Below are 19,370 nucleotides of genomic sequence, written 5' to 3' on the forward strand. Positions count from 1 at the left end.
ATAATATTGAGTTATTTAAGAAATTTGGAATTATTCAAGAAACACAAACTCGTAAACACTGTGATTATTAATTCTACATTGTTAAAAGTCGATCTGGCAACAGAGCAAAGCGAGAAAGAGATAGCGCTATCCGCTTCGTTGAATGATAGACAAGGATAGCAATACCATTGCTAATCAAACACTGTCATTATAACGTGAACCTCACTATGGTTCTAGAACCAAAGAGAATGTGAGAATTGGGAATGAAAACACAAAGGGCCGGTTTCCGAGCTCGGGATTTAGCTAAGTCCTAGACTTTAAACAGCTGGAGTCAGAAAATTGGTTTTCCAAAACGGGGCGTAGTCGCTGTCACTATCATAATCACGTTTGAATTAAATTTCGAAAAACTAGAAAATTGAACACAAAATAAAATAAAGAGAAAATAGTGTAAAGCTTCAGCCATTTTGAATTATTTAGGAAAGTCTAATTTCGTCAAGGAAAAACGTTTCTGTGAAATCTGACAAAGCATTTATTGGAACGGTTCCACTTGTTATTCGTTCCGCTACTACGTAGACATCATGTCGTCATCATGTCTGTCTGTCTGCGCGCTGTGTCTTTTGTGCGTCTGCGCTGACCAGTGACGTCTCAGTCGCGGTTCTTTGCCACTGCTCTAGTCAGCTGGTTTTCTATACTTTTATTCGTATTTTTTCGTCGGATTGTTTGCCGTTGCAATTTTAATATTTGTGCTATTCGATTTTTTAGAATTTAATCTTGTCTTTAGGCATCTTACCTTTTAGATATTTGTTACTTTTTCACCATTCGGTTGCGAGCGCTTTGCCTACGTTTCTAACACATCCGGCAGCTTGCCTTTTTCATTGTAGCTTGCAGCGTCTCCGTTTCTTTTTCAATGGTGGATAGTCGAGTGTGCTTCCTGCGCTCGGTCTAAACCTTTCATCTGAATTCATCGGACTTACAAAACGTTTTTAAAGTGTGAATTATTCTTCAAATTAATTCGTTTGTTCTATTCTTCAGTGTGATTCAATTATTCATCGAGTTCTTCACTCAGTTACTCTGTTAAAATTGGATAAACTTTGTCTAAAATTGCAACCTCGTGTAAGCGTTCAGCGCTATTTATTTGATCTACAGAACCTTTTTAAAGTGTGAATTATTCTTCAAATTAATTCGTTTGTTCTATTCTTCAGTGTGATTCAATTATTCATCGAGTTCTTCACTCAGTTACTCTGTTAAAATTGGATAAACTTTGTCTAAAATTACAACCTCGTGTAAGCTTCAGTTGCCATTTTTCTACAATTGGCTTCACCTCGTGAACCTCAAACTTTCAAGTGCATCATCTCTACTGTTTGGAAATCAATCCAAAAATTCCACAATTTGAAGATCGGATTATTCGTTTGGAATTCTACTCGCTCCAGCCTACTTTTCCATTGGGGGATTCACCTGCTGCTGTAGTGGACGTTTCCATGCTTGTCATCGCATGGCCAGATCACTTCATCGCTTGCTGATGTCCTGTTCCTGTTGGTATTGCGGAGTCGTTGCCTGTCTGCCTGGCCGCATCTCCTCTTCAAAATTTTATTCAGGTTATGTAAATCGTTCCTTTCAATTTTCATTTACGTATGCATCATTATTGTTTAATTAATGTCTATCTTGACATTCAATTCACTAAGGCCACCGACGCCTATTAATTCATTGGATTTGACAGCTACCCTTGGCTTCACAAGTGATTTTCTGAGGCCACTGACGCCTATATAATTGTATTCAATTGTAGCAATTAATTCATTGGATTTGACAGCTACCCTTGCTTTACAAGTGATTTTCTGAGGCCACTGACGCCTACTAATTGTTTTATTAATGTCTATCTTGACATTCATTCACTGAGGCTACTGACGCCTACTTATTATTTGATTAATGTCTATCTTGACATTCAATTCACTGAGGCTACTGACGCCTACTTATTATTTGATTAATGTCTATCTTGACATGCAATTCACTAAGGCCACCGACGCCTATTAATTCATTGTATTTAACAGCTACCCTTGGCTTCACAAGTGATTTTCTGAGGCCACTGACGCCTATATAATTGTATTCAATAGTAGCAACTATTAATTCTCTGGATTTGACAGCTACCCTTGGCTTTACAAGTGATTTTCTGAGGCCACTGTCGCCTATTACTCGTTCTAATTGATGTCTGTCTTGACATTCAATTCATTGAAGGCCCATGTCGCCTATATTCAACCCGGACTGTCCTCATTTGTATTTATTAGCTACCCTTAGCTCTTAGTGATATTTTAAGGCCAGTAACGCCTATTAATTGTTAGGTCGAAGTCTATTTTGACATTCAAATCACTGAAGGCCTATGCCACATATATTTTTTATGTATGTTATTTGCTGAGCATTTTTTACAGCTTATTGTCATTTTTTAATCATTATTATTGTACCTTAGTAATAACTTTCATTATTGCACTCAATTTATATTCATTTCAGGTATCATTATTACTACCTTTGCATTTATTGTCATACTTCAATGGTCATTAATGTCATTGACCTAATTTCTTTTAAATTTTGTAGTTCTCTACATTATTTCACATGTTATAATTTTCCCAAGATTTGACTCATTGTTTTTGTATGTGGCCATCTGCCTATTATTATTTAAGGATTCAAAGACTTAACCTACTTACAATTGCCTTTGTATGTGGCCATCTGCCTATTATTATTTTATTGATCTCAAAATATTTGATTCAATGTTTGTATGTGGCCACCTGCCTATCATTATTTTATTGATCCCAAGATACTTGACACAATTGTTTTTGTATGTGGCCATCTGCCTACTATTATCATCTTATTATTATTAAATCTTATATTGTTGATTCATTTAGTCTTTTATTGGCGTACTTACCACACTTCAAGCTACCAGTATTTTTATGCACAGAATTCAAAGATTTATTTGTAGGTATTTATACCAACTATCATCCACAGTCCACTGCCCTGCCCTTGGATTCTGTCATAAAAATTGGTCCTCCAGCCCATCATCTTTGACCCAGTGTACCTAGGATATTGTTAATTGGGGACCAATTGGATAAAAATTGGTCCTCCAGCCCGTTCATTTTTGACCCAGTGTTACCTAGGATAATTGTTAATTTTTATTACCCATTTCTTGGTCCATTGAACCTTGGGGTTTCAGTGACCGTGTGCCTAATAGTCTAGCTTGACGCCAATGATTAGGTCCCACTCTAGAGTATATTTTATTTCATTGTACTTTTGTATGTTTATATTGTTTAATATTAAGCATTCACACACTTGTTTCAAATTTTCAGTACTGGCTGCAACTCAAAGCACGCTGCGACGTGTATGCACCAGCTATCAACTATCTTGTACCCTGAGAGACTGAACCGCACTGAACTGGTCACAGATGGCTATTGCACATTGAGAAAACAACACACGGCATACCACACCGCCTTGCGAGCTCGCTACTTGACTCGCCGCACAGCAAGCTTGATACAACTTGCCTCAAACGCACAGGCGTGCCTCTCTGTGTACTGGACCAGCGCCCAAGGTTGCTTATTGGCGCAGCAATCGCATTGCTACAGTGCACTATCGTGTCATTCACTCAGGTTTTTCTGTTAATTTTTAAGCATGTCTGATCATGAGGAAGATTCACTTCCTGAGCCTTCTGCTCTTTTCAATACAAGAGACAATTTACACCAGGAAATAGATTGGTTCATAACCAGCTATAACGATTATGTTGTGGACACTGAAGCCACTTATTATCAACTATTGACTGTAAAAAACGAACTAGGTTCACTTAGAATTAAGTATGATAAGATACATCAACAATTATCGAATTCAGAGTTGCAAGCACAGGACACTTCAACTCATTTTGAGATACTCAATAAGTTTATCTCCATTACCTCTAAGGCAAACGCTGCATTAACTGCCTTTGAAAGCAGACAACGCAACAATGAGGCCACTGCTGGTGCTTCCCAGCGGCCAACATCTCAAAACGCACCTTTGGCAAATTTTCAGTTGCCTCAGATACCGCTTCCACGCTTCAATGGGGAGCTTTCAAAATGGCAAGCATTCTCAAGTGCTTTTACTAATATTATTGGTAATCAAGATAACATTAATGATTCATTGAAATTTTTCTATCTTCGTCAATCACTCAGTGGTGAAGCTCTTGCTAGAGTGGAACACATTGAAGCTGACGAAAATGGTTTTCAGCTTGCATGGAACCTCTTAAGGGAGAGGTATGACAACAAGAGATTAATTGCTGCCAGGCACGTCACGGCAATTGAATCTCCGCCTACCATAAAGCGTAACTGTCCGCAATCATTACGGGCATTCATTGACTTTTGCAAGTCCCACATTACCGCGCTCGAAGCGCTTCAACTTGGAGTCCAAATCAAGGACTTGTTGTATATGCACAAAATGTTGTTGCAGTTGGATACTGCTACTGTTCGAGAATGGGAAAAGAGTGTTGGTATACACAACATTCCCACCATTGATAAATTTTGGAATTTTTTGGAATCACAATGCAAAATCATGGAAGCTGTTGCTTCAAGCTCAGCTAACCATCATCAAGGAAATGTACAGCAAAGTACATCCAACTCGGTTGGTGCTCATAGCAAGCCGAAGTTCAATCAAAGTCAATCAAATGTTCAAGCTAGGATGCAGGTTACTACCTCTTCTATGTCACCTTGTAGTTTTTGTAATTCTGTTGGTCATTTTCCAAATCATTGTAATGAATTATTGAAGTTACAGGTTACTGATCGTTGGAATGCTGTCTGTGACAAAAGGTTATGTTATAATTGCCTCAAGCCTTTCGCACCCAATCATGTTTGTTCGGACAAATCGTGTACACTTTGTGGCAAGAGTCACCACACTGTTCTTCATAGGTCGTATCCTCAATCACGGGACACCCAGCCTACTTCTAAGGATAAGGTAACTTCAAATCTTATTCATTCTCAATCTTTTGCTCCCTCCAAGGGTAAGAATGCTGTTTTGAATTCCGTCATGGTTCAGAATGCGGAAACAACTAAGCAAGCTGTTTCTCATGCAGAACAGCCTCAGAAGAGCTCTCATGTCACGATGAGCTCTACTTCGTCACTGTGTTTGCAACAGCAATCAACTGTCGCCTTGTTACCTACTGCTGAAGTTTTGGTTCAAACTTCTAGTGGGGAATTTATTAAAGCAACCGCGCTTTTAGACTCTTGCTCTGATTGTAATTTGATGTCAACTAGGTTGGCTGAAAAATTGTCACTTGTTACTTTGTATTCTGACACTTTGATTCATAGTGTAGGTGAGAATAAGACCAAATCATCTATTTCTCATTCAGTTTGCTTGTCTTCATCTGATCGTTCGTGGTCGGTTGAAGAAAATTGTATTGTAGTTGATAGCATATCATCTAATGTTCCTAGTGTGAACATTGATCTTTCCAAAATTTCAATTCCTGTTGAACTCAAATTAGCGGATCCATTGTTTGATCAGCCTAAGCCTGTAGATCTGTTACTTGGTGCTGGCATATTTGCATCTGTTCTTCAGCCTGGTAAATTGTATCTAGCTCAAAACGCTCCCATCCTTCAGAAAACCAGTCTAGGTTGGGTCATATTTGGTTCTTGTAAAGCTATTCGTCCTATTGCAGCACCTCGTTCGTGCCTCCCCGCTTCACCTGTGGCCGCTCCCCGTAGGGTCACATCGAATGTCCTAACTTCAAATGATGTCTCTCATCAGTTAGAGAAATCAGTTCAGGAAAACAGTTCTCAATCAGTTCAGGTATTAGCTACTACTTCGTCTCGTAATAATGTTATTTCAGGTATAATCAATAGTTGCTCCACCTATCACAAAATCGTTCGTACAACAGCATATGTTCTACGGTTCATTCATAATTGTAGAAAACAAAATTCAGTCACTCCGCGCTTTGGTCAATTAGCTGTCTCTGAAATTTCAGAAGCTGAAAATTGTATCTTCAAATCTATTCAAGAAGAAGCTTTCTCTGCCGAACTTAAAGCATTGCGTCAAAATCAGGAGCTATTGCCTAATAGTTCTATTAAAGCCTTGTCACCATTCATTCACTCAGATTCTCTGCTCAGAGTTGGTGGACGTTTGCAAAATGCAAATGTTTCCTTTGATTATAAACATCAAATATTGTTGCCCAGCAATCACAAATTCACTCGTGCATTGATTGTTGCTCACCATCGTCGTCTAAGTCATGCTGGTGTGCAGGCCACCATGGCCAGTGTAAGACAACGATTTTGGTTTCCCTCCACCCGTCGCACCATCAAAAGTGTATTGCGGCATTGCATATTGTGTTTTCACTTTTCGGCTCTTCGTTCTGAGCAAATCATGGGTAGTTTACCTGCGGCCCGCGTTCAGGCTAATGTTCACTTTCATAATTGTGGTTTAGATTACGCTGGTCCTATTTCCATTCGTGTAGGCGGCCCCAAATCTCGTACTTTTTCTCCACCACTCTTCAGAAAAAAGACCCACTCCTCAACCACTCTTCAGAAAAAAGGCAAAGGGTTAAACAATTATGAAAATTTGAAGGTCGGTACGGTTGTCATCTTGAAGGATCCTGGTTCCGCGCAGTCCACTTGGAAGCTGGCGCGCATTACTGAAGTTCATCCCGGTAAGGATGACAAGGTTCGAGTTGTCACTGTTCTCACTCCCTCCGGTACTTTTAAGAGAGCTATTTCGAGTTTAGCACCTCTTCCCATTGATGAGGATTCTAGTTAATCCCCTTGCTCTTATGGTTCATGTTGTATTTTCAGGTTTCATTGCTCTTTTCCCCTGGTTCTCACATGGGGCCCAGTTTTCAATTTCCAATTGCCTTGCCAGATTTTACATATTTCTTACTTTTTCTTATTGTGCCATACCCCGTATGACACAAGGGGCCCAGTTTATGTAAAATCTGACAAAGCATTTATTGGAACGGTTCCACTTGTTATTCGTTCCGCTACTACGTAGACATCATGTCGTCATCATGTCTGTCTGTCTGCACGCTGTGTCTTTTGTGCGTCTGCGCTGACCAGTGACGTCTCAGTCGCGGTTCTTTGCCACTGCTCTAGTCAGCTGGTTTTCTATACTTTTATTCGTATTTTTTCGTCGGATTGTTTGCCGTTGCAATTTTAATATTTGTGCTATTCGATTTTTTAGAATTTAATCTTGTCTTTAGGCATCTTACCTTTTAGATATTTGTTACTTTTTCACCATTCGGTTGCGAGCGCTTTGCCTACGTTTCTAACACATCCGGCAGCTTGCCTTTTTCATTGTAGCTTGCAGCATCTCCGTTTCTTTTTCAATGGTGGATAGTCGAGTGTGCTTCCTGCGCTCGGTCTAAACCTTTCATCTGAATTCATCAGACTTACAAAACGTTTTTAAAGTGTGAATTATTCTTCAAATTAATTCGTTTGTTCTATTCTTCAGTGTGATTCAATTATTCATCGAGTTCTTCACTCAGTTACTCTGTTAAAATTGGATAAACTTTGTCTAAAATTGCAACCTCGTGTAAGCGTTCAGCGCTATTTATTTGATCTACAGAACCTTTTTTAAAGTGTGAATTATTCTTCAAATTAATTCATTTGTTCTATTCTTCAGTGTGATTCAATTATTCATCGAGTTCTTCACTCAGTTACTCTGTTAAAATTGGATAAACTTTGTCTAAAATTGCAACCTCGTGTAAGCGTTCAGCGCTATTTATTTGATCTACAGAACCTTTTTTAAAGTGTGAATTATTCTTCAAATTAATTCGTTTGTTCTATTCTTCAGTGTGATTCAATTATTCATCGAGTTCTTCACTCAGTTACTCTGTTAAAATTGGATAAACTTTGTCTAAAATTACAACCTCGTGTAAGCTTCAGTTGCCATTTTTCTACAATTGGCTTCACTTCGTGAACCTCAAACTTTCAAGTGCATCATCTCTACTGTTTGGAAATCAATCCAAAAATTCCACAATTTGAAGATCGGATTATTCGTTTGGAATTCTACTCGCTCCAGCCTACTTTTCCATTGGGGGATTCACCTGCTGCTGTAGTGGACGTTTCCATGCTTGTCATCGCATGGCCAGATCACTTCATCGCTTGCTGATGTCCTGTTCCTGTTGGTATTGCGGAGTCGTTGCCTGTCTGCCTGGCCGCATCTCCTCTTCAAAATTTTATTCAGGTTATGTAAATCGTTCCTTTCAATTTTTCATTTACGTATGCATCATTATTGTTTAATTAATGTCTATCTTGACATTCAATTCACTAAGGCCACCGACGCCTATTAATTCATTGGATTTGACAGCTACCCTTGGCTTCACAAGTGATTTTCTGAGGCCACTGACGCCTATATAATTGTATTCAATTGTAGCAATTAATTCATTGGATTTGACAGCTACCCTTGGCTTTACAAGTGATTTTCTGAGGCCACTGACGCCTACTAATTGTTTTATTAATGTCTATCTTGACATTCAATTCACTGAGGCTACTGACGCCTACTTATTATTTGATTAATGTCTATCTTGACATTCAATTCACTGAGGCTACTGACGCCTACTTATTATTTGATTAATGTCTATCTTGACATGCAATTCACTAAGGCCACCGACGCCTATTAATTCATTGTATTTAACAGCTACCCTTGGCTTCACAAGTGATTTTCTGAGGCCACTGACGCCTATATAATTGTATTCAATAGTAGCAACTATTAATTCTCTGGATTTGACAGCTACCCTTGGCTTTACAAGTGATTTTCTGAGGCCACTGTCGCCTATTACTCGTTCTAATTGATGTCTGTCTTGACATTCAATTCATTGAAGGCCCATGTCGCTTATATTCAACCCGGACTGTCCTCATTTGTATTTATTAGCTACCCTTAGCTCTTAGTGATATTTTAAGGCCAGTAACGCCTATTAATTGTTAGGTCGAAGTCTATTTTGACATTCAAATCACTGAAGGCCTATGCCACATATATTTTTTATGTATGTTATTTGCTGAGCATTTTTTACAGCTTATTGTCATTTTTTAATCATTATTATTGTACCTTAGTAATAACTTTCATTATTGCACTCAATTTATATTCATTTCAGGTATCATTATTACTACCTTTGCATTTATTGTCATACTTCAATGGTCATTAATGTCATTGACCTAATTTCTTTTAAATTTTGTAGTTCTCTACATTATTTCACATGTTGTAATTTTCCCAAGATTTGACTCATTGTTTTTGTATGTGGCCATCTGCCTATTATTATTTAAGGATTCAAAGACTTAACCTACTTACAATTGCCTTTGTATGTGGCCATCTGCCTATTATTATTTTATTGATCTCAAAATATTTGATTCAATGTTTGTATGTGGCCACCTGCCTATCATTATTTTATTGATCCCAAGATACTTGACACAATTGTTTTTGTATGTGGCCATCTGCCTACTATTATCATCTTATTATTATTAAATCTTATATTGTTGATTCATTTAGTCTTTTATTGGCGTACTTACCACACTTCAAGCTATCAGTATTTTTATGTACAGAATTCAAAGATTTATTTGTAGGTATTTATATCAACTATAATCCACAGTCCACTGCCCTGCCCTTGGATTCTGTCAGTTTCCAATTATAGAAATGAGAAAATATAAAAACTACGACTACTGTTATAAAAGCTGCGACTACGCCCCGTTTTGGAAAGCCAATTTTCTGACTCCAGCTGTTTAAAGTCTAGGACTTAGCTAAATCCCGAGCTCGGAAACCGGCCCTAAATTGTAACTAAATATCAGAAGACAAATCAATCTGTGTCAAAGATTTTATTTCACTATCTAGAATGTAGGTTTTTAATTTCAGGTTTTAATATTAAGTTCTTATTTTTAAAACACTTGGTTCATACTTTTGATGTAAATGAGGTTTGTTTTGTCATTAAGCTGTAAACCTCTTCGAGTTGTATTACTGTTGTATTACATGTTTTTTCATGTTGTTTTGTGTTGTTTTATGTTGTTTTCATGTTGTTTCATGTTGTTTCATGTTGTTTCATGTTGTTTTGTGTTGTTTTATGTTGTTTTCATGTTGTTTCATGTTGTTTTGTGTTGTTTTATGTTGTTTTGTGTTGTTTTCATGTTGTTTTGTGTTGTTTTCATGTTGTTTCGTGTTGTTTTGTGTTGTTTTATGTTGTTTTGAATTGTTCTGTGTTGTTTTGTGTTGTTTTCATGTTGTTTTGTGTTGTTTTCATGTTGTTTTGTGTTGTTTTATGTTGTTTTCATGTTGTTTTATTATAATTTTCATGTAATGCATTTTCAATAAATATATTAGTTTGATAGAACTCAACTCCTATCATATATGATTTTTTTTAAATGTTGATATAACCAATGCAATCTTTGGAGTAATACACTCATCATTCCTTAATTGTTATTTATATATTTTCTGAATGTTGAGGAAGCTAATACATTAATTAACAATCTTTCGAGTAGGCTAATAGTTTATTCGCCCTATTATAAATCTCAATTATTATTGAAATTCAGGAAAAGTGAGTTATAAAAGAGTCCGCTACAGTAAACACCACGGTATTTAGATGAAAACGGTAGGGGTCACGAAATAAGTGCGCAGTGGCCAGCCAGCTAGATTGCGTCATCGCCAACAACCGAGGTTATTAGGTACCTATTGGCAATTTATGAAACTTTTTTGTTAAAAACAGATGATTGGATATAAAATGACGTCAGCTAAACCGGAAATTTAGCACAAACATGCGCGTGTGACACCTACCGTCTTCTTCTATATACCGTGGTAAACTCTAATCAACTACACTATTTACTATTTATATCTTAACGCAATGAGATGAAACATATTTTGTAGCCATTGACAAGTTCGGAAGCAGAATTATAACTATTCTTATAATAGCTATAAATAACAGATTATTTAAGCACGAACTGGAAGCTTGATGTTATTGTACAATAATAGTAACTACTTAAAAAATCAGGCTACACAACTGTAATAAACAAGTCATAGACAATTTGGCCTGATGTTATAAGCAGGTACAAGGTGCGCCAGAGAAACTTACTTATTTGAAAAAATGTATGCGTAGTGAATTGGTTGTGTAGAGGGACAAGAGAGGGGGCATCTGGAGAGGGAAGTTCCTAAGTTTATCCTCCCTCAAGTAGCCATCATGCTCTGGTCTAGAGAGCAGCGGGCCTTCGCAGTTGACAGCTTCTTTTCTAATGGTCGATTACTTCAACACTCGATATGAAATTCCTCCTCACAGATTCGTTCCTGACCGTAATTCAATTCTGTCGTGGGTTAACTCATTTCGGAAGTGTGGAAGTGTCGCTAAACCTAGAAATAGACTTCAGTACTATCAGAACTCCAGAACGGCAGTCAGTTGTGCGTTCTCCCCGGCGTTTGGCTCGCAAACACGCAGCTGCTATGGCAATTTCTGACTCCAATGTTCGACGAATTTTCCATGAAGACCTACAATTTCATCCCTATAAATTGGCTGTTGTTCAAGAATCGACTGAACGCGATTTTGATGCCCGTCAAAATGCTGTGATATGCGGATGGACAACCTGCCTGAAGACGCGGTCACTTTTATTCAGTGAAGAGGCTCATTTCCACATGCGTTTTCTCAATGCGATTTTTTAATAGGGTTATTTGAAATCACTGGTTTATGTCGATTGACCACGGACCATAGCACACCTCAAGAACAACATTCGCGACACCATTGCCAACATACCGATTGATATACTGCAACGAGTGTATATAAATTTCAAAAATTGAGTTCATCAGTATATGCGCAATGGGGGTCACCATTGATCTGATGTCATTTTCAAGACAGTATGAAAAAATTTGGAAATAGTATTCTCATATTTAAAAAAATTAAAACAATAACTAAAGTACTTTTGTTTTTATTGACCTTTCAAATAAGTAAGTTGTTTCTCTGGCGCATCTTGTACTATACTGCACAATGATATTGAGCGTCTAGTTTGGATTGTCTTGCGACATACGAAATCAATTAATTAAATACGAGATGATCACTTACTTATGATGTGTCCGGTTGTTTGAAAAGCCATCTCAACGATAGTTTCAAAATGATCGGACGCTGCAATATGGAAAACGCTGAATATGTTTTTCCATCCGGATCTGATGTTCTTTGCTTGCGAATTCACCATCTGAGCAATGCACCGCACTACCATGTCACGAATAGATAACGAACTGTCAAAAGAATAAAAATATGTTAGCAAAAAGCTACAATATTAAGCTTTACAATAATAGAAAGAGTATACGGCATTGGTTTAGAGTCTGGCTTTATTTGATTGAAAGCTTGCTTTTCTTCAATACTCGAAAAGCTTGCTTTTCGATATGGTATAATTGGCTGGGGTGGTTGTGGTGTTACCGTTCTTAAGCCTCTTATAGTATTGTATAAGAAAATTATTAAAATATGCTTGAAAAAACCGGTTAGATATCCAACAAATTTGCTGTATAAAGAATTTAATGTACTCAGTATTGAGCACTTGTATGATCTTGACCTAGCTAGTTTTGTCTATTCGTGGCCCAATAGATTCCCTATAGCCCCTCATGGCGGCTATGTTACTCGTAGACAATTTGAGAGATTTTTGCTAGAACCACCTTGTAGAACAGCGGCTGCCAGTGCTCATGCAGCGTATTATGGTCCTAGACTTTTAAACCGTCTGTTGCTTGAAGTTTCTGGAGCATCCCAATGTATACCAGTTTGTTATTATTATTTCACTTTCAAAACTTTTAGACAGTATCTTCGACACTACTTATTAGGGAGACAAAATGAAGACTAATTTTGATTTATTTCTCAAATCTGTTTGTAAATCTCAATTCTATTCTTCAAATACATATCTTACTTAGTATAACAGAGCAGAACAGAATTTGTTGTTTTATTTTTAAATATTGGTGATCTTTATCTTTGATGTAGAACATATAGTTGAATCTCAATTAGGCCTATACTGATTACAAGAGCAAAATTTGTATGAAAATAGCAAAAGAGAATGGAATTTTCTTTTTTCTTGATATTGTAATGTAAAATTATAAAATCTAATTATGTTATTAATATTACGATGTATATTAGTATCTTATGCTATCCAACATTCTAGAGATACACCATCCCTCATCACAAGCTTTGCTTAAAGAGGGATGCAACAATATTATTTAGAATATGATATTTTATGTAAATATTCATTATTTTATAAAGAATTTGTATTTTATGTTTGTAAGTATGAATTGTAAATTAATTTTTTGTTGACATTAATAAATTGAATTGAATTGATCTTCTTCAGACAGCAAAACAGGTTCACCAACCTTTGACACGAACTCATCTCCACTGATTGTTAGAACAATCATGTTCTAGATTTAGGAAAATTTTGTTTTGTCGCACAAAGATGGTAGCCCTACTCAATCTATATACTGTACACACGGCAGTGCGAATTGATTATCCTTGAACTGTTCTGTTTTGCTAACTGAAGAGGAAAAGCAAGCGATTGCTTTCAATCAAATAAAGCCAGACTCTAAAGCAGTACTCTTTCTATTTTACAATGACCACGTGATTTTGATCCAACGATTAAACAATAATATTTCAATAACAATTTCAACATAAAGAAACAAATAATAAAGTGTTATGAATATGAAATAATAATAATAGGAATAATATCTGAAATCATTCAGAGAAATGGGTTTCCCCTCTTCATGTTAAAAGTAATTTATCTCGCACTTTAAGCTACTGAGTTATTTTTCAGTCCTGTTACCCTATTGTAAGTGTGGTAATTTCTAACTAGCAGGTAATCAATCCGTGCTCCATAAGGATCCAATTAAAATTTGATCAACTGAAAACTGACGTAATGAAATCTCGAAGAATTGAAAATAGGCCTATAACCATCCTCGGTGAATAAAGAATCTATATGCAAAATTTCAAATTAATCAGTCCATTAATTCAGACGTGATGATGCGTCATTCGTGAATTTCCTATCCCGTACATAAGCCAGTTTACTCCTTTATTACAAAAATCGGGGGCCGAGCTTCGCTCTGGAGTGTAAAAGCATAGAAAATTTGTAACGAAAGATTGAATTTATAGTATATATTTATTTATTCATTTTTTCAGTCGTACAATTATTTTTACAGTTATATGAGGAGGCACAACAGGCTTATGCCCAAAATTGTCCCTTTTCAAATTTATACTACAGTCCAAATCAAAATCTAGGTTAAGCTACTATCACTTATCAAAATAGCAATTTATTCACACTTCAAAAAACAAAAACATCATCAACTACAAATAGATATAGCCTACTATAAATTAGATTTAGAATGATATACTATGTTTGCTACAATATTAATATACTATGTAATATTCTACACTAACAGCATCTAGTTACTATTTTGGACTTTCTGAAGTAAACATGTCATGCTTTCTAAAAAAAGGAAAAATCTGGTGTGGCGCACTCACACAACTTTCCTTGCCGTTATGAAAATTGATCACCTTACGCTAGTGTACCCGCGCATCTCAAGTCTACTATTCAAAGATTTGAGCCAGCTGGTAACAGGGCAATAACGCTGGAGACACACATGAGGTCTGCTATCTCTTCATAGTGAATGATTTAATAGAATCAACAATAATTTGCAATTAAATAATCACATTTTCTCGAATTTGAAGCTTATTTTCAAATTTAGGTGAAAATGTTACTAAACATTAATTGTAGAGATTTTCATGCTCAATCTACTCCACTTGATTTTTTTTGTTTCAATTGTATCTGAAGCCTGATAATTGGGAATCTATCTGCATTGATGGGGCGGAGCTCCTGAAATGTTTACAGATATGGGACTTGTGGCAGTTGATAGAGCTTATCGATGACTATTTTGAGTATGAATTTGATCAAAATCGTTGGAGCCGTTTCCGAGAAAATCACGAAAAACCCTGTTTTTGACAACATTTTCACCATTTTAGCCGCCATCTTGAATTGCATTTGATCGAAATTGTTCGTGTCGGATCCTTATAGTGAAAGGACCTTAAGTTCCAAATTTCAAGTCATTCCGTTAATTGGGAGATGAGATATCGTGTACACAGACGCACATACACTCATAAAAAAAAACAGTTTTTTGGACTCAGGGGACCTTGAAACGTATAGAATTTAAGAAATTGGGGTACCTTATTTTTTTTTCGGAAAGCAATACTTTCCTTACCTATGGTAATAGGGCAAGGAAAGTAAAGAAGAGAAAATATGTTTCTCTTGCTGGATTACTAGTCTCGTGAGATCAGCTGAGGAATAACCCACACATGCACTCTCTCACTCACTTTGATTACGGTATCGACAGATGACAAAATTCCCAGCTGTTGTTCCAAGCATGTATTTATCATTTTAATGTCCTGCAGCGAGTTATGCCAGGGTTGAGCCCTAGTGCAATCAAATTTTTATATCATAAACCTACTTTGTTCCAAATTTCTAAGAATCGTTAGAGCCGTTTTCGAGATCCGGTCACATACAGATATATAAACATCTAAACAGCAATTGCTCTGTTGTATATCCATACTTTTTCACTATTAAAATTAAACTTGAATTTTAAAAAACACTTTTGGAGTGAAAATGCACTTACTTTGGTAGTGACGATCGTTTCGACCTGTTGTGGGTCATCATCAGACTGTAGGAATTTACTCTAATGTCAAGGTTATGTGTGGTAAGGGATGAAGGTGGAGGAATAGGTGGTGGTGGGGGTTGGTGGATGCTTTAATAGGGCGATAATTTTGAACTGTAAACTATTTTTTCAAACCACACAAAACAGTTTCCCAACAGTCTCCTGAATGATCAAATAAATTTCTCTTCCCACACACTCTTTGAAAAGTGTTTTTTAAAATTCAAGTTTAAAAATCTGGTGTGGCGCACTCACACAACTTTCCTTGCCGTTATGAAAATTGATCACCTGACGCTAGTGTTCCCGCGCATCTCAAGTCCACTATTCAAAGATTTGAGCCAGCTGGTGACAGGGCAATAACGCTGGAGTCACACATGAGGTCTGCTATCTCTTCATAGTGAATGATTTAATAGAATCAACAATAATTTGCAATTGAATATTCACATTTTCTCGAATTTAAAGCTTATTTTCAATTTTAGGTGAAAATGTTACTGAACATTAATTGTAGAGATTTTCATGATCAATCTACTCCACTTGATTTTTTTTGTTTCAATTGTATCTGAAGCCTGATAATTGGGAATCTATCTGCATTGATGGGGTGGAGCTCCTGAAATTTTTACAGATATGGAACTTGTGGCAATTGATAAAGCTTATCGATGACTATTTTAGGTATGAATTTGATCAAAATCGTTGGAGCCGTTTCCGAGAAAATCACAAAAACCCCTGTTTTTGACAACATTTTCACCATTTTAGCCGCCATCTTGAATTGCATTTGATCGAAATTGTTCGTGTCGGATCCTTATAGTGAAAGGACCTTAAGTTCCAAATTTCAAGTCATTCCGTTAATTGGGAGATGAGATATCGTGTACACAGACGCACATACACTCATACACACACACACACACACACACACACACACACACACACACACACACACACACACACACACACACACATACAGATCAATACCCAAAAACCAGTTTTTTGGACTCAGGGGACCTTGAAACCTATAGAAATTTAGAAATTGGGGTACCTTAATTTTTTTCGGAAAGCAATACTTTCCTTACCTATGGTAATAGGGCAAGGAAAGTAAAAATTGCTCATTTAATAGTATAGGATATGATGAGATCCTTACTTTAGGGAAGCGGAAACAACTTCCAGCTACATGATCATTGTCGACGCACCTGTTCTTCTTCATGATATGCTCGAACGGCCTGAGAAAGTCCTTCTGGAAGCGGAAGTTGGCGAACTCGCCCTTCTCGATGAACTTCATGCTGAGCTGTCGCAGCGAGTCGAGCGCAAACGAGGCGATGTCCTCGTTCGGGTTGCAGCCGACTCGGTTGAAGTGTTCGCCGAGCACCTGCCATATGCGCGACCACTGCAGACGTATGCGGCCCATGTTGTAGTACGAGATCTCCACGATCTTCTGCAGGCTGAACATGCGCGGGTGGCTCGGGTGTGCTAGCTCGTCTACGGACACCTACAAATCAAATGAAATCGTTTATTGCACAAAAAATATAAACAGAATACCAACAAAAAGGAAATTGACAACTTTGTGCTACACGTCGACAAAAGAATACTTGTAAAACACTGTGTTTTATACGCTGATGATGTAAGTATTTTATTGAAAAGTAACAGTCAGCATGATATGGAATCTGAAAGTAGAAGAGCTCTTCAGAAACTAGAAGAATGGCTGGCCTCAAATATGTTGTACTAATAAGACTATGCAGATTCCATTCAGGACGGCTCGGGAAGCAGTATTGGATACGAGAGATGGAAACATAGGTTCAGCAAACGAGGCAAAGGTACTTGGAGTAGTGCTGGACTCTGAACTCTCCTGGCGACCTCATTTAGACCAGCTAAAAAGCAAACTAAACTCAGCAGTATTTGTTCTTAGAACCGTGAAGAAATTGCTGGATGCAGGAACGCTTAGAAGTGTTTATTTTGCTGTGTTCCATTCTCTTCTTTCATACGGTGTTATATTTTGGGGCAATTCAACTCATGCAATACATATATTTAGGATTCAAAAGTGGGCAGTTAGAGTGATGGTGGGTGAATCTATTAGAGCAAGTTGTAGAGATTATTTCAAAGAGTTAAAGATTCTCCCACTACCAGGTGTATATATTTTAGAGGCTCTTTGTTTTATTGAAAGGAATAAAGATAGGTTCAATACAGGAGAGTTGTTCCACTCATACAATACCAGATATAGACAAAACCTCAGAGACGACATTCATCGAACTGGTATGTATGAGAGGGGGGTAAAGAGTGCAGGAATTCGGCTTTATAATTCATTGCCAACACGCATAGAAGCTCTTACAGGTGAAAAGTTCAGAATTAAGGTGAGGGAGGAGTTGTTGCAGGTTTGTCCTTATTCCAGTGAGGAATTCTTTTTGCATTAAAGAATGCAAAGATTTACGACTTAGATTATAATTGACAAATCCTTATACCCCTTTCATAGGTGGTCAGTGGGATGGAAAAAAATGAAAATGAAATGAAAAAAATGAAAAAATGTACGCCGACGACGAGTCTTAATATATCTTATTCACTTGAACATTAATATTAATATAAAAATAATCATAAAATGTTATAATATAGGCTTACAATAATTAACATCCAACCAACTCAATATTCCATTCTCAGAAATAACAATTATTAAAGATATACATAAAGCTGAATTTTAAATTCATACAACATTAATCAATATCAAACCAAATCATTAATTGAATAAAAATAATTTTCTTTCACCCAGGTATGGAGTTCTTTTATTTTAGGCTTCTTTATCAACCATCCTCTTGGAACTTTATTATAGAGCTTATTTCTCAAATATGAAATACTTCTACGGGATAGGGTGCTGTCAATTCTTTCAACTATGATTAAGTTTTGAGCGACTTGTCTAGTTACTCTTTGAAAATTTTGCATATTTTTTAATTTGAGCACATGTTTCTTAATCGTCTTTAAAATGAACAATTGACTTACAGTGAACAGATTGGGATTTTGAAACAATGTGACACTTGGGAAATCTCTTGGATACTTCATTATTGTTTTGATAACTAACTTTTGTAGAACAAATAAAGGTTTTAAAGTTGAATCAAAAGTTCCTCCCCATATAGAATTACCATACTGAACTAAGGATTGGAATAAAGCAAAATAAAAAGATTTTAGTCATTTTAGACTCAAAATACTTCTAAGCATGTACATTTTCAAATTGACCACCCTTAATTTTTTCTACAAAGGTAGCTAGCTAATCTGAGGTGACCAGCGTAGATGCTTATCGACAAGAATACCAAGGTACCAAGGTACAAATACGACAACAATGTCGACAAAATATACCGAGGATCGTTCCAGAACTAAATTACACTATTTTTTTATAACTCTGTACAAGGCAGAAGTTTTCAGGGTACTTTCTACCAGGTTTTGTGTCGTAGCTGTAGAATTTTCATGTGTCATTGTAATGCTTTAGCAATTTTAATTCATTTATTTATTATTATTTCATCTTTTTGTGTAGTTGAGAAGTTGATATTGTGGTAATTATTCATATTGAATGAAAAAGACTAAGAAATTGTCAAAAACCCACTGATTTATTGATACTTAGGAAGCGCAGTTTATCAGAGATTGACAATGGTGTAATAACCGAAACCGGTCTTCCTAAGTATCAATAAATCAGTGGGTTTTTGACAATTTCTTAGTCTTTTTCATTCAATATTATTTTATCCACTGACCTCCTATAAAAGGGGTATTTGGACTTGTCAATATAGTAAATAAAATACAGAACATAA

The 19,370-nt window shown here is 36.6% G+C and overlaps 1 protein-coding gene across 2 annotated transcripts in view; it reads right to left on the minus strand.

The window, feature by feature from the left end:
* The window catches only part of LOC111047939 (brefeldin A-inhibited guanine nucleotide-exchange protein 1), a 130,775-nt gene that overhangs the window by 33,265 nt on the left and 78,140 nt on the right, over positions 1-19,370 (minus strand). For both annotated transcript variants that reach the window (XM_039429243.1, XM_039429244.1), the window contains exons 20-21: positions 16,779-17,074; positions 11,990-12,162 (exon numbers count right to left, since the gene is read on the minus strand). In XM_039429243.1, coding sequence (XP_039285177.1) covers positions 11,990-12,162; positions 16,779-17,074 — 469 coding nt within the window. The remainder of the gene's footprint in view (positions 1-11,989; positions 12,163-16,778; positions 17,075-19,370) is intronic.

This window comes from Nilaparvata lugens, chromosome 5 (assembly GCF_014356525.2).
Source record: "Nilaparvata lugens isolate BPH chromosome 5, ASM1435652v1, whole genome shotgun sequence".
Lineage (NCBI taxonomy): Eukaryota > Metazoa > Arthropoda > Insecta > Hemiptera > Delphacidae > Nilaparvata > Nilaparvata lugens.